The 16,214-nt window shown below is 37.7% G+C and overlaps 1 protein-coding gene across 8 annotated transcripts in view; it reads right to left on the bottom strand.

Moving 5' to 3' along the window:
* The window catches only part of PDE4B (phosphodiesterase 4B), a 596,404-nt gene that overhangs the window by 18,032 nt on the left and 562,158 nt on the right, over positions 1-16,214 (bottom strand). Inside the window, exon 1 of one of the 8 annotated variants that reach the window (XM_067726462.1) lies at positions 348-936. The exons of the other annotated variants lie outside the window; for them this stretch is intronic. Within the exon in view, the coding sequence (XP_067582563.1) occupies positions 348-395 (48 nt within the window). The 5' untranslated portion in view covers positions 396-936. Of the gene's footprint in view, positions 1-347; positions 937-16,214 lie in introns of those variants that run through there. 8 annotated transcript variants of the gene reach the window in all.

Below are 16,214 nucleotides of genomic sequence, written 5' to 3'. Positions count from 1 at the left end.
AACCACATTTTAAAATACGTTTATTGGAAATTAACGCTAAAATATAATTTGAGTTAATAACCTATACAGTGAGAGGTGATTAAATGTGAAAAGTTTAAGGGAAAACAAAAGAAAAGATAAGCATCCTTTAAAAATAGACACGTGTAAAAAGAATAGCGTTAAAATACAACACAGTCTATTTAAATACAATGTAATATAACATGCCCCTATTTCACCATAAGCAGCCTCAGTGGGCTAAGTGATAACACAATTAAATCATTACAGAGGTTTTCTACTTCACAGAAAACATACACATGTAAATGTTTCACATTCTATCAAAGACACATAATGGAATCAAATTAACCCACCTTGATGTAACCCCAAGATACAGATAACAAATAGTTTGCCTCAGGCATTTTGGAATGCACTCCTTGCCACAATCCACAAAAATCCCTTTGAAAGAATTCACAGTTCTGAGAGAGCAGTCCCCAAAGGATCGGGAAAGCCTTGCAGATTCAGTGGTAAAATAATCAGAACTTATGATAGACAAAGCCTCCGAAATTTAGGGCATTTTCTAATCCAAACAAAGCCCATCTTCGCACTCCATTCTTGCAAGAAGCCTATGTTCCCTGCTTCTTCCCTGGCAGAGAGAGTAATGAAATCAGGACGTGCACGAAGGTGCAAAAGCCTGTCCAAACGCATTCAGCTGGCTGGTTTGCAGCACTTATGAATTATGAATAGTCCTGGTGGCCGAAGGGGTTTCCACTCTAGATTAGTCCTGCTCAGCTGAACTCTGCAAGGAAGGAGCAATTCTTCTTTCCCGAGGGGATGCCAGACTAGGAAACACAGCCATCTTTTTAAAAGGAGAAGATTAAAATGGAGGAAGCCCCATGAATATTTAAAGCAATCCGAAGTCGGTACCCTCCCCCATTTCATCTAGGTGTTCTTCACCCTCTCTCCACTGCGGAGACCAGGACACTGCAGACGCAGCCTCCGTACAGAGCTCAGTCGCTCTAAGGGTTTCGAAGTGATGGTGTGTTTGATTAATTTACTTTCCGAACATTAAAAAAAAAAAACATTGAAAAAGCGAGAACTGTGGCTCTTTTCAAACTAGACTTTCAGTATACAAGAATACTTTTTAAGCTAGCTTTTGGGGAGATTTTCTGCACACCAACGGCGTGCCAGTGCATTTAGACTTCTTTCACAATGAAACGAATGGGAATAGAATTAATGGATTTTGTTTTAAAAGTACTTCGTATGCAGAATATAATTTTCTGCCCTCCATCAGCTCATTAACATGCACATGAGACTGCATTCGACAAATGAATTAAACACATTTAACCTTTCCATCCAGGATCTGGAGTGAGTTAGGAAATACAAGCTATCGTTTGCTGCATGAATGGAGAATTATTCAGGGTTATGAAAGACTGTGCTGTTTTGGTATTTCAGTGTTACATCTTCTAATTCATGCTAGAAATATTTAAGAATTAAATTAATTTTTATTTTGTTTTTGCAATCTGGAGCATGCTGAGGAAGTCTTTCCTATAGTCTCTCTCTCTCTCTCTCTTTCACCTTGTCAGCTTTAGAAAGATCACAAGCAAGAAGAAAGTCTGAGACTAGAGCCCTGCAGTGGGATTCCCTACCCAGGCCCATCCCACTCCCCTCCTTCTCCCTCCTCCGTTACCCCACCCCTGGACTCCCAGGAGTTCAAGTACAGCACGTTAAAGAAATAGCGAAGCACCATGGCAACAGTCTCCACACGCAATTGGCTCTCTTTCCTGTGAGGCACTCCCCTTTCAAATCAGCATCCTGCACAGACAATGGCTTCACTTCAAGCATCCAGGCTCCCTCATGCCACTGCCTGTGCCCAGGAGACTAGGCCTTTTGAGGTGAAGCCAATGCAAGTCAGTATTGCCGTCCTTTAGCTCACTGCTCTATGCATTGTCCTCAAAGAGGCATGCACAGTCACCCTCTTTCTGGAGAACCCTGCTGGTGTACGTGTGGGTCTTCCCATGATATAATATGTTAGTAACAGTCACCAGAAATCTCTGAATTAATCATCTCAGCTAGTGTGTTTTACTTATCGAGCTGCTCTGCAATTTGAACTCCAGGTGAATCATGTAAGTTCTAAGTTGTTTATTTTTTTAAGACAAAACTGCTGTCATAATAGCCTCTCATTTTCAGTTCTCAAAAGACAGGCACTTACACTAAAGACTCAGAAGCTGAAAAAGACAGGTTTCTGTGCTCTGATGGATCAGCTGAATTTTGGCAAAGAAGCAAACTTTACTCGGAGCATTGCAAAAAAATGTCTTGTAGAAAGCATAGAGACAGATGGTTTTTTAAATTATGTCTCCGCACTAGACTTAGCCAAATGTAACATTCAAGCAATCATCCTCATTTTGGTTCCTTTGGTCTCTTAGAAATACTTAGGAAGATTTTGGAGTCAATCAGGTTCGTACTAGTTGAATAATGCCATTTCATCTCATGTATTTGGTAAATATTTACTGAACCCCAAAATGTGCCAAGCAATGCATTAAGGATATAGCAGTAAAAAAAAAAGAAAACAAAAAACTCCCCCAAACAAACAAAAACACTTTTCATGCTTTTAATAAGCTTTCATGCTAATAGAAATAGTCAGATATATTAGGGCATGTTCGTTAACCACAACAGTTACTGTCTGCTGAGGCTGGGGCCAACTCTTTATTAGCTGTATTGACCCTTCAGCTCAGAATATAGGAGCAGCTAGAAATTCAATCATAAAAGACTAGGAAAGACTCTCCTTCTTACTTTTTTTCTATCACCTCCCATTGCCACAGGATCCTGTTGGTATACATTGTCAATCAGTCCCAACGTGGGCACAGGGAGGTGGCTCTAAGCCACAGGGCTGAGAATAAACCAAACTCCTCACCTTTCCTGCAGAGCTCACAGATGGGTTAGTGAACTCATGTAAGTAGTTAACAGCTGAAAACTACCTCTCTCCTTCTCATGCCTAAATTAGTTCTCCTATGAGCCTTTTGCTAACGGCATGACAATGCCACCAAAACCCAAAGTCATTTTAAGGCAACCATAAAACACACAACATGATGAAGTAAGCAGATGGAGGTCACTCAGTGTCAGAAACTGACCCAGTCCTTTAAATGTTGCTTAGCAACAGCCTTTGGTTTTTCCTCCTCCATAAGGGAGGGTCCAACCACATTGACTAAGGCAATCACTGCTCTCATCATAAAGCATTTATGAAGGGCCCACTTATATTGGGCTCTGTACAAACTAAGCAAGGCAGACATGGCCTTGGAGGAGCAGACAGGGGGTATCTTTTACATTCTAGTAATGCAGAGTCCAATTAGTATGATTAGTGCTGGCCTGTGTGATGAGACACGTCAAGGAACGGAATAGCTTGTGTTTGAGGTTAAGGCTACGGAGACAGTGGGGAAGCTTGGCTTACTGGGGTTTTCAGCATCTGATTCCCATACGGGAGTTGTTTCTGTTGAGCCAGAGGTAGTTACAATGTAGTAGACGAATCTAGACTTTCATTCTCAGCTCTCGATAACAGGTAACAGTCTGGTGAAGTCACCTTAGCTCTCATATACAAAATGAGAGTGATGCATGATTTTAGGATCTCAGCCTAAACCTGTCAAGATTCTATGATAAATTTTGTGGCAGCCTCCTACAGTCTGGACACATTATTTACCGGCAAGCAAAATTTCCCAGAAAACAAAACTCTCTTAACACTACAGAGAAAAACAACCCAAATCGGAAATGCTTCAGTCCAAAAGAATAGGTCACCAACAAAGGAAGAGAAGTGGCTATCATCCCTCCAGAGTTTTATATTCTAAGACCCTTGGAGTCTCCCTGTCTCCTTATCAAGTTGGGTATTCAGTCGAGATAAGAAAATTAAACAGCTCCTGAGGTTAACTGTGGCCCCAGGAGTTACGGGATTGAAAGGGAATAGACATTATTTACTTTATCAAATGCAGTAGAGAAATCCACAAACAGGAGCACACTATTTCAAAGATAAATGTGTCTCTACAACCTAAGGTACACATATCCTATTTTTCTGTTAAGAAGCTGCCTTCACAAGAAAACCCTGTTAGAGCTTACCTAGAAATAATGTCCCCAGAGGAAATGGCCAAAGCCCCTTTTCAACACAGACAAGCAAAGTTTGTGAATGAACCCTTAGTAATACAAATTCCTCCAGTGCTTCCTTAAACTTACGCCCAACACTAGATTCATGAACACGGCCAGAAGTTAGTTATTTTCTGAAAAGGGAAAAAGATATCATTCTCTACTTAAATAATTCGATATTGTTTGCCTAGCATGTATCTTCTGTATAAAAGCATATGCGAATTTTTTTGAATAGGCTACCTTTAATAGTGGGAAGTTACTTAAAATATATAGAATAGCAAAAGCTGAAATTGAATACAAACATTTTGTTTTATGGCTTCAATTTTTCTTTGGCTTCAATGCTACTACGTACAGAGAATATTTTCTTCCGAGCCAATTTCTCCTGAAGGGATGGAACACTTCATCATTTTTCTATATTTCTCATCAGAGGACTAGTTTGGGCTTTGCTCAAAGATCCACAGTAGAGCTAGAAACTCCCCTGAAAAGTTCTTGTTAAATCAATCACACAGGAAGGCTGGACTAGAATGATCTCGGAAATTCATCCTGGTTCTAAAACTTGGTGATTCTGTCTTTCTAAGAATAAAACCATCTAGAAGAGTAATAATACAAGGGACTAGTATCAAGCACAGAACAGACCTACTTTTAAGACTAATCTGGGCTTGTTAGGGGGTGATCTGGAAATCACTTAAGAGTGAATCTTAACGATCAAAAATACTCTTCAGCCTATCAAAGGCTAGACAAAGCAGGCACTTTCCTCTCATTGATAACCTTAAGATGAAGTAAGTAGATGAAACCTGCAGATGAAAAAAAAGGTGCCCCTGAGAGGAAGACAACCTCAGGAGTCACCCTTGTGGGTGGCCGTCTGCGCAGAAGCCCATCTGTGAGACAGGCGCCTTATTGTGTGAGATCTTCCTGTTTTTGCAGAACGAAACAACCGCCAAAGTCATTAAAGTCACAATGACTTTATTAGGGACTACATTTTGACTCATATTTTAAACTTGGTTAGTCATAACTTAATAAGAATTCCCGGGCATGAGAAAAAGTGAAGGGGCTGAAAATTCTGCCTGGAATCACAGAATGCTAGTAGTGGTAGAAGGAGGTTGAAACTGCAGTGGCCGGCCCAGTTTAGTGAGAAATGGAAGTAAGGCAAGCTCGTCTCTTAGTTCTGGCACTCACCTGATGTGTGACCTTGGGTAAGATGAATTACCTTCTTGGGGCCCAGTTTCTGTAGTTGTAAAATGGCAAATTTATCAGGTTCTTTCTCATTTTGAAAAACATTGCTTCTTCCGTATACCTAAGTTTACATATGAAGGAACGAAGACCCAAAGAAGTGAAGGACTCGAATTCCTAAACACCTACACTTTCCTTTGCAAAATCTGATTTAAACAACAACAATGGGAATATAGTGTACTTTTTCTAAACCCCTTTATCACACTCACAAGTCCCACAATTCTTAACATTTCAGGTTATCCGACAATGCATCTCATCTCTTGTCTCCTTTTTGTCTTTCCCTATGAACTCTACCATCTATTTGAAACTTGATGTCCAATTTCTTTAATGACATATTTGTCTTATTTGAGAGGCAAATGAAATTGAACTGAGTTGGTAATGGGGTTAAGAAAGGAATAACTTGCCATTGTCCATTAATATCCACTTAACTGGACACTATATAGTTCCATGATGGGGCATTCTAGCAGAAAAGTTCTGCTCTATTACTGGAGCAAACCCCTGGTGCTCCAAGGTGCTCGTTCTAACTGTCCATGCGCCAGATCAGAAAGAAATGCATCTAAACATAGTAGAATTGAGTGATTCTCTTCTTAACTGTCCAGTGATATAATAATCCACAATAGATATGCAATGAAAAACAATCATGGACATCTCTACCATAATTCTGTAACAAAACATTGGCATTTATGATGAAGCTAAAAGAGAGTAAATTCCATTTGCTGGTTAGAGGACTAGTATCTGTTCAAGAGACATTTTAAAAGTCAAGGTAGGGACAAACCATTAGTGCTTTCATACAGAGAACTGAAAAAAAAATCAAAAGAATTTAAATATAACTTTGAATATAACTGCTCTACAACTTGATACTAGGTCTTGAACAGTTCTCAAAATTATTACCATAGTTGTTTCTTTTTACCCAACCGTCTAGCTATGCTCTTTGCTGCTGTCTCTTTTTCTCAGAATTTCTGGAAACTTTTCAAGAGGAGATATGGCACACATTATTGGGATGCTAAAAAACACGGACTTTTCCTAGACCCAAAGTAATCCCCATAAAAATATTTAGAGAAATTTCTCATGATCTAACATTCCCCTAACTCTGAGAGTTGCTGCAATGACACAGTTTAATAGACAAAAGACACTATATTTATACCCAAAGACTTATATTTTCATTATACATTTTAACTATATATACATATATATGTATATATATGTATAAGCTATGATTTATAAATATAGTGTGTGAGTATATATATGTTTTCACATACGTAGGGTTTCTAGATTTAGTAAATAAAAATTCAGGATACCCAGTTAAATTTAAATTTCAGATAAACAACAAATGTTTCTTTTTAGTATAAACATGTCCCAGATATCACATGTCCTAAATATCCCTTAAAGAGACTGGATTTCAAAGTCATACACTCATAATGTGTAAGGTTTAGAGGTACTGTATATTTTTAGATAACTTAAAATATTCAAACTTGTTCTTTTTGACAGAAGTCTTTCCTTCTGATGAAAAACACCTGCAACTGTTACTGAAGCTTAACAGTTTCATTTTATGTACCTGACCTTTCCCTTTTAATATGGTTGTTAATAGTGACAGACCCCCAAAAAGGTACTATGACAGACTGAGGATGCTGGCCTGATAATTACACACAGCAGAGGCTTTATTTTTCTACAGATGACAAAAATCACAGTAGCAATGAGAAAAATCAAGGAATCAAGGTAAGCTATTTAGTTACTCTTTTGTTTTTCCATTTAAGCCTTCTACAGCTTCTTCTGTGCACGATGGCTAATATTTAACCTCAAGCTTCTAAAGCCAGTTCCAGGGCCATGGGACGTTAATGCGATTCCAAAGCAGAAGACTAAGGTTTCTTTTGAATGATTACATAGCCAGAGGTTCTACAACTTGTTACATTTTTAAAATTAGAAATCTTACCATGCATCAGACCCACGGTCCTTTCAGTTTAGTGTCCACTCCCGACCAGCGGAAAACACGACCTATGCTTCAAGGCCTTCATATTTAACTTGAAAGCAATGCCACAGAACAGAAAATCATCCCCCAAACATTCTACGTTCTTTTCATAACCCCATAAAAATTGGTCATGATTTTCTTTAAGAACTGATTTGCAATTTTATCCTATAACATCTCCTGGGTTGCTTAAAATCTTGCATTAAATATTGCCTTATTAAAATTTCCACTATTTTTGCAGCCATAAAAATCTACCATAGCTGATTTTTGAGATTACTACTATACCCCTTTTAAACACAATATGCAGCATACCTTGTGTTTAATATTAATTATATTGATTTCAGCTAGCAACTTTCACATACCCTTTGAGATAAAAGACAACGGGATGCTTCAAAACGTCCCCTGGGAACCGCTGCTTCTGGATTAGCAGTTTCCCAGGGTTGGGACAGCCGCTTAGTCTGGAAATGTTCAAGATCAACTCTAGGGACCATCAAATAAATAAAGAAAATCCCTGGGTTACATAGAAATATCCTTTTCTTCCCTGGATAAATATATGTTATCTGTTGGTATTTTGGTAATCCCTACGCTAGAATACGTCCTTGCAAATTGAGAAGAATCTACCATAGGTTAGAGATTTGAACATATTTTTAAATCATAAAGGATGAATGCAGTAGTCTTAAGTAATTTTAGCCTCAAAAAAGACAGTTATACTTGTTTTGCATTTTGTTTTTCCTATTATTAGCTACCAAAGTTTAGAAGAGATGGATGGATGCTTTGCAGAACAGCATACCCCCAGATGTATAGGTTTGTTGGGTGCATGAAACTACTTATAAAAGTAGTTTCAGAGTTAGATGCATAGGTTATACATGAAGTAGAAGGGGTTCTGACTACAGGATGGCCTTACCAGTGGGGTCTAACAGCATAAATAAGACTCTAACAGCAGACCCAACATCATAATAACATGACATAGGATCAGCTGAGTATACAACTGGGTCTGAAAATAAAATCCTATCTTGTAACTTAGACTGAGAAACTTGGCACGTCGTTGAGTTTCTTGGAGACTAAGTTTTTCTATCTTTAAAATTGGAAGGTTAGAAACAATATATATACAGTGGTTGGTAAGGTGTCTGAGACTGTTGTAGAATTTGTACTTAAAACTGAGTTTTTCTCTGAATTTTCAAACAATCTGAGCTCTTGGCACCTTTTTCACTTGGTTTGCATCTGGGTGGAGGTTTTGGTTGGCTCTTTAGCACCTAAACTCTTTTCTTTTCATTGTTGACAAGAAATTAACTACAGAATTTCCCTGATATGCTGCTGCAGGTGTGATGCAGTGCTATGTCATATAGATTACGTGACACATGAGTTACTCATAGAAGTTCTGGCTCGCTGGTTGACATTTAGACTATTCATCAGTCTAAGAAGTGTAAACCAGAATTGCCAGAAAGATAGATGAGACCTGTCAGATAAAGCCATAACTCAAAATGGCCTTGTGTTAAAGCCATACCTTTAAAAAGTTTATTTTGGAGATGTCGAGCTGTTTCAAATCTAGCCTTTCATGATTTCATGACTTAGCCAATTTCCTCAAATTTAGAGACTTCAGAACTCTTTATGAATTAACCAGAAGCCATGAATGGCCACAGATTGCCTGACATAAGGACAACTGTACCAAGCATGCATTTTACTCAGATTTCCACAGTTCAGGTCAATCCAGCAGCATCTCTGAATTAATTGAATGTGTGGCCAAGGTGGGGATGAGAGGAGTACCAGCAATATGTCAGGAATGAAAAATACAACCAAACAATGGCATAATGACTAAGCTCCTATGCCCCAGACACAACAGATACGGCAAATGGCTGAGTTTTAGACACAACATGTATTCACAGAGCATTCCCAGCTGAGTGTGCAGTGGCTATTGTCAGTCTCTGTAGAGCTTAGATTCTTGTCCACAGGATGCAGACTTTTCAAGAGAAAGGTAAGCTGAATACCCCGATGTTGAACCAAACAACCAACCAAAAATGTGCTTCATATTTCTGCTCACGAGGAAAGAACATTTGTCCCCAAGACTTTGTTCTGTGTTATCTGATTGCATTTGGGGAAGGCTCTGGTGCAAGCTTTTGCTGCTTCTGAGGGTACTTTGAAGAGCCACTGTGAACCAGATGGGAATTTCTCATCAAAGCTAACAATTAGAAAAACTAGAATTGGTCATGGGCAGCACCTATGTGTAGCACAGTACAGTGCAACAGGAAACAGGATTCTTGGGTTCTAATAGATTTGCCACTAACAATATAGTTGGTCCTCAACAAATTAAGTTTCCGAGCCATCATGCACGTGATCCAACAAATATTTATTTGAATGCCTAGAGCTATTCTAAATGCCAGAACTACAATAATGAACAAGGTAGACACAATTCATGTCACCAATAACCTTACAGTCAAAGGGAGGAGATTAGTAAAAACCAAGTTCTACAACAAAAACAATAAAAAACATCAAAAATCATAAATTGTGACAGAAAATTGTAAAACAAATAAGCTACTGACTTAGGATAATTAGAGAAGACCTCTCCAAAGAGAAAACATCTAAGCTGAGGTCTGAAAAATAAGAAGGTCGAGCTCTAGCTTTAAAATTCTATGAGTATATGTTTTGTTGGCAAGGCATAGAAGAATATAATAAATTACCCTGTGGATTTCCTCTTAATTATTATTATTATTATTTTTAAAACTTTTATTGGTGTGCAAAATATACACAAAATAGTGTACAAAATGACCATACTTGTTTAACAAGCACTCAGGTAGGAAACGAGAATATTACCAGCAAAAAAGTCCATTTTGCTCTCTTCCAATCATTAACCACCACATTTCAAAGGTAACATCCTGATAAAAAATATTAGTTTTTCCTGCTGTTGTTCTTTTATAAAAATGTAAACATACATCATACTAATCTTTTGGTTTTCCTTTTAATTACTATTTTTAAGTCATTTGACTTTGAAGTAAAGAGAACAGATTTGATTCTAAGCATCATGATTTAGTGGCTGAGAGTCTTGAACACAGCTTGTAGCTTGGTTTCACATTGAATATGGAGATATACTAATACGTTCCTCTTGGTGAGCATCAGATGAGATAACATAGGTGGGAGTGCTGTGTATTGAGCAAAGGGCTCTTCAGATAGGTTTCCTTACCATGCTATCTTGGATCTGGCAACACAAAAATAACAAACAGCTATACACTTAAAGACAGTGGCCCTTTACGTAATGCTCTATCTTGGTACTGCAGGAAGCTTTGAGAGCAAATAAGCTGTAAGTGAAGAAATGGGCCTTAAAAATTTCTACACTGCCCCATAATTAATGTTCCCTCGCGCAAAACCAGAGTCCTTGGGAAAGTGCAGTCCTGGCTCATGTAGTTAGATTTGAAAAGTGTTCAAAGAAGAAAAATCTCTCCTGAATTATTTCTTACCAGTATCTCCTCCTTCTTCATTACCTTTACCAAAAAGCTCATTTTTTACTCATTTTAACTCAATATATTTATTTTACTTAAAAAAAAAGAGAATCCAGTCTTGCCCAGGGGTTCATGTTTTTGTTTGTTTATTTTGGCAAAGTTCTCCTATTTTAGGATTTATCAAGGGCCCTGAAAGCCTTTTTTTGAAAAGCAATCTATGACCTTTCAAAGTTAGAAATTTTACTATTTTACTATGCAGCATTCAACAATGACCTTACCTTAATGCTTCAAACATACAAAAAAAGATTATTAGTAAAGGAGTATTTTTAATTAGCAAAATAAAGCAAAATGAACAAGCAAAATAAAATGAACGTACTGAAATTAAATTATACTGATTTTAAAGTGTTTAAAAAATAATACTGATAAATCTTGAGATATTATCAGGGACGCTCCCACGCAATTGGTAAGACAGATGCAAATCAATGTGGTGCAACTAGATCTTAAATGTGTTAAAATACAGCAGGGAAAAATTCAGTGGCAGCTCATCCTGTCAAGAACACAAGTAATGTACTAGCCCTGGCCAAGAAAAACATACCCATTGCATCAATAAACGCAGATCTAGCTAAATCATTCTGACTCAATTACAGAATGGAGCCAGGAGCAGTGATTGCAATGGACAGGGACTGAGGCAGGGAGGGCACTGTGCCCTTTCATCTTGGTGGATGGGTAGCATTTGGTCAGTGAAACTGACCCTTCTGGGCTATCTACAGCAGGAGTTGGAGTCCATCTCATTAGTGACCCGTCAGAAAGTCTCTAGTCTTCTCACAGGCAAATGGGTGTGCAAAAGGATACTGGAAATGCACATTACCCCTGGATAGTCTAAGCATGTTCCATGAATTTAAAGTTTTTGAAAATGCAAAAAAATGTTTCCATCTTTAAACAGTGCTGTGCCCACCAGTGAGGTCATTACCCGTCCTAGCATTGGTCAAAACCAGGATAAGCTATCAAAACTCCCAATGCCAACAAATGTCCTAAATGACCAAAACAAGTAGAACTGCAGAGAGCTTTTCCAAATAAAACAAAACCAAAATCAATTACCACCAACTGACAAAAGCCTTCATCTGCTTTTCACTTCCCTTCTGACAGACAGAAGTAGAGCTATGCCTCCTTGATAATTTTTAGCCCGACTACCTCTATAAGCAAATGTAGAGCTTCAAAAATGCAAAGCAGAATTTCAGGACTCAAGAGCTTGCAAACTGGAGCAGACATAAATAAAACCCCAGATAATGAAAATGTTAGCTATGATATTAACCAATAAGATAGCTAAGAGGATGGTCTATGAAAATTTGATCCAAGTCAGGGTAGCTAAGGCAGGGTTTCAAAAAAAGAAAGCCAAGAAGGCTAGCAGACCAGGAGTAGGTTCATAGTACAGGGCCTGATGATGTATTGGAGCCAAAGGGAGGTTTTCTAGGCAACAGGATACCAAGAGACGGGTAGAGCCAACGTTCCTTCATTCTCAGGTTATAATAAAACTCTTCCTTGTTTTCAATAGATCTTCTGATATCGAGGGTAGAGAGGAAGTTGGAAGTCCACTGTTGGGAACAACCAGAGCTACTAAAATTTTAGTCTATTTTTTTCAACTCTGTCAGTTCTTTTCCTATACTCAGCTGATTATCCTGGTTATTAAATAATCTCCTCTCCCCCCTTTCACCCCCAGCAGTGAAATCTCCTTTTACATATTTTAACTTTTAAATTCAAGTCTTCTGTATCTTATAACGGCTAAAAAACTAAGTTTTCTTATCCATCCAGGAGTTGAAAATTTTCTTTTCATTTCCTACATTATATGCTAAGAAAATTTCTAACTTTTTCCTACTTGATAAAATAAGTAATGATTAGCAATGGGTAAATATCAAAAAAGCTAAAGTTAGACTATCAAGGATATTTTGGCATGGAATGATTTCCCTTAATAAACATTATCCACTAGTCCCTTTTTATTGGTGGAGGATATGTTCCACCCCCAGTGGATGCATGAAACTGAAGATAGTACTGCACTCTATATATATACAATGTTTTTTCCTATACATTCATACCTATGATAAAGTTTAATTTACAAATTAGGCACAGTAAGAGATTAACAACAATAAATACTAAAATAAAACAATTATAACAATATACTGTAATAAAAGTTACGGGAATGTGGCCTCTCTCTCGAAATATCTTATTGTACAAATTTAATGCTTTTTCCGTCTCAATTAAGTACTTATCACACAGTGTGGCCATGACTTTTGCAGCTTGAGGAGCAAAACTGGCACAAATTTATTTTTTCTTTTTCACAATTTCACCAATAGAAGATTTATTCTTACCATAGATCTTAGCAACCTCAGCATGTGATTTTTTTCTTTCCTTATTGAGAACTTTTACCTTTTCACTTAAAGGAAGCACTTTATAACTTCTCTTTGGCATATCTGAATGGCCAGCAGCACTACTCTAGTGCTTTGGGGCCATTATTATGTAAAATGTAAAGTAAGGGTCACTTGAACACAAGCACTGAGATACCAGGACAGTTGATCTGATAACCCCCGCTGGCTACTAAGTGACTATTGGGCAGGATATGCTGGACAAAGGGGTGAATCACGTGCCTCCGGGTGGGTGAAGTGGGACGGTGTGTGATTTCATCACGCTAATCAGAACAGCGCGCAATTTAAAACTTAGAAATTGTTTACTTCTGGAATTTTCCATTAAATATTTTTGGACTGCAGTTGACCACGGGTTACTGAAATGGTGGAAAGCAAAACCACAGATAAGGGGGAGGGACTACTATAAACGAGATAATCAGTTCTTCCCAAGTCATTTTCCCTTTATTTTTTCCTGCATCTGCTCATTTTAAGTAGTTAGGTTAATAGTTCAGAGTTTGTCAATGTTTTATGGCAAGATATTCGCAACATGTGCTTAACTCAGACATCTGAGTTAAACATCAAAACTCATCTTGAGCTACCTAAACACATCACAATGTATCTCTATCTACTGTAAATGAGGTTTATTTGATTTAAAACGTTGACAAGGCATTAATTACATCAATATTGTTTCTAAATGTGTGGCTGCCAACACTGTTGAACCCAACTCCACCAAGATGTTGATGACACAGCTCAAGAATCCAGAAATCTTATTTGAGTTGGGAGAGCTTTGCATAATTTGCGCCACTGGGCAGAAACATTCTGGGGTACAGGGATAGGGTCAACCTGAGATCACTGTCTTTGTTTCTACTTCCTAAGCCAACAGCTCTGCTAAGTACCAGAGAGAATTGGAACGTTGACTATTTTTCTACCAGTTGGTAAAACTCTCCAATTTATCACCTTCAGTTTCAGAGAGAGGAAAGGAAGAAATAGAAAGAAACTGAAGGAGTTTTACTAATCACAGGGTTTTTACTACTTAAACTTTGGCATTGGGATCAGTGGGAAAGCAAATAAGTATCAAAGCCTTAAAAATGTTGCCTTTTAATCCATTAATTCCATTTATGGGAATCTAACCTAAGGAAAGAATGAAGAAATAGGCTATTATGTTAACTGAAAAGGTTGGAAATAAATTATCTGTAGGGTAGCATTTCAATTATGTGAGGATGAAAATGTTAATCCTGGTTGCCTTAATGAGGTTTTTATCTGATGATATATGTATGCATATATATGTCTATTATATTAATATGTATTAATTCAGATATATTAATATGTATAGTTATTCAGAAATTGAAAAAGCAAAGAGAAGAAAAACAAAACAACCAATGCCAGGGACATTTAAAGTAACTTGCTCCAACTATTTCCTGCTAGATTTTGATCACACAATTTTCAGGAATACTAAATTAGTTCTCTTTACTTGAAATGATTAAGACATGTAGAGCTTTTATTCATGAAGAGTAATGAGAAGGTTAAAACTCATTGCAAGCTAAAGAGGGAATGTCCCACGTCTTTCTTAAGCTTAATCAGCTTTTTGCTGAAGATGAAGAGCAAGCTGGATTTTAGTACCTTAATCTTCCACTAATTAACCTGATGACTCTGGAGAAGTCATGTCATAATAAAATTACTTTTCATTTAGATTTCTTTTTTATATTTTACAAAGATCTGTGGAGCATATTAGATATTTAACCCTCAGTTTTTATAATCCTCATCTATAAAATGAAGTCTTAAAATAGGTAATACCTATGGCTCCATTATGGGCTCAAAGTTCGGGAATTTTGTCTAATGCAACCGCATAAGACTATAGCTAGAAAGAATACATTCAGGTCTCTTTTGGTTAGGCTTATCAACTTTTACCATCCATACTGACCAAAGACATTATATAGTTGCCAGATTATCACTCCACTTTGCCCCATTTGATTAGCTTTAGCACACAGCCTATGTGGTTGAGCTGGACAGATATTTTTATTTAATGATAACACCTCTTCTTACTGTTTTCTTTCCAAAATAACCATTTTAAATTTTCAGATATAAAATGCCAAGACCTCTTGTCTTAAATGCAATTTTTTTTTTTTTTTTTTTTTTTTTTTTTGCAGTACACGGGCATCTCACTGCTGTGGCCTCTCCCGTTGTGGAGCACAGGCTCTGGACACGCAGGCTCAGCGGCCATGGCTCACGGGCCCAGCCGCTCCGCGGCATGTGGGATCTTCCCGGACCGGGGCACGAACCCGTGTCCCCTGCATCGGCAGGCAGACTCCCAACCACTGCGCCACCAGGGAAGCCCTTAAATGCAAATTTTTTAAACTGGATAAGTCACTTTTACCTTCTGGTATCTGTACTCAAATTTCATTTTTATAATTTGCTGCGGGTTATAACATTACGCACTATGCTGTTACCAAAGAATAAAGGGAACTGGGCCATTTAGAGTTTTAAAATGACTATCTTTAAGATGACCATATTCTGAATAGCTAAAAAAAGGAAAAAAGAGATGAAATTGAGCCATGCAGATGAATTTTCTTTTCAATAAGTTCACTAAACTTCAATCTCTGAAGGTTTTTAAATGGCAAGTAATTAGCTGAAGAAACATGTGACTCATGAGCAGAATTGTATGATTTATAGCTTTTAAACTCTACTCCATAAAGAGAAAAAAGTATCAGGCACTTTTTAAAGAGAAAAAGATTATCAGTGACTTCCCACAACAGAAACAAAAGAAACAGGAGTTTTACTGTCTTCTTCATTTCTAAATAACTTAACAGTCCTTTCTTTGTGGAAACACTTGGCTACTTTAAAGTAAATCAAACAAAGGAAGTTACAGTAAAATATCCAAGAGACTAAACAGTTTGGCACCAGTTGAGGGAAACATCACGTACAACTGGGCAAGACAGAGAGGGGTTGGCAGATCCCTGAAAAATGCTAAAGTGGAGGGATGTGCAGAGATGCACGGTGACAACTGGCACAGAGCCTTCTAGAGTGTGAAATCTATTGACCGTGGCACAAGTTTGCCCTGGTATCTTCTGATTTGGTAAGTCCTGGCTTCCAGAG

Source organism: Pseudorca crassidens, chromosome 2, assembly GCF_039906515.1.
Source record: "Pseudorca crassidens isolate mPseCra1 chromosome 2, mPseCra1.hap1, whole genome shotgun sequence".
NCBI lineage: Eukaryota > Metazoa > Chordata > Mammalia > Artiodactyla > Delphinidae > Pseudorca > Pseudorca crassidens.
The sequence above is the reverse complement of the archived record's forward strand: the minus strand, read 5'-3'. Positions and strand labels throughout refer to the sequence as shown.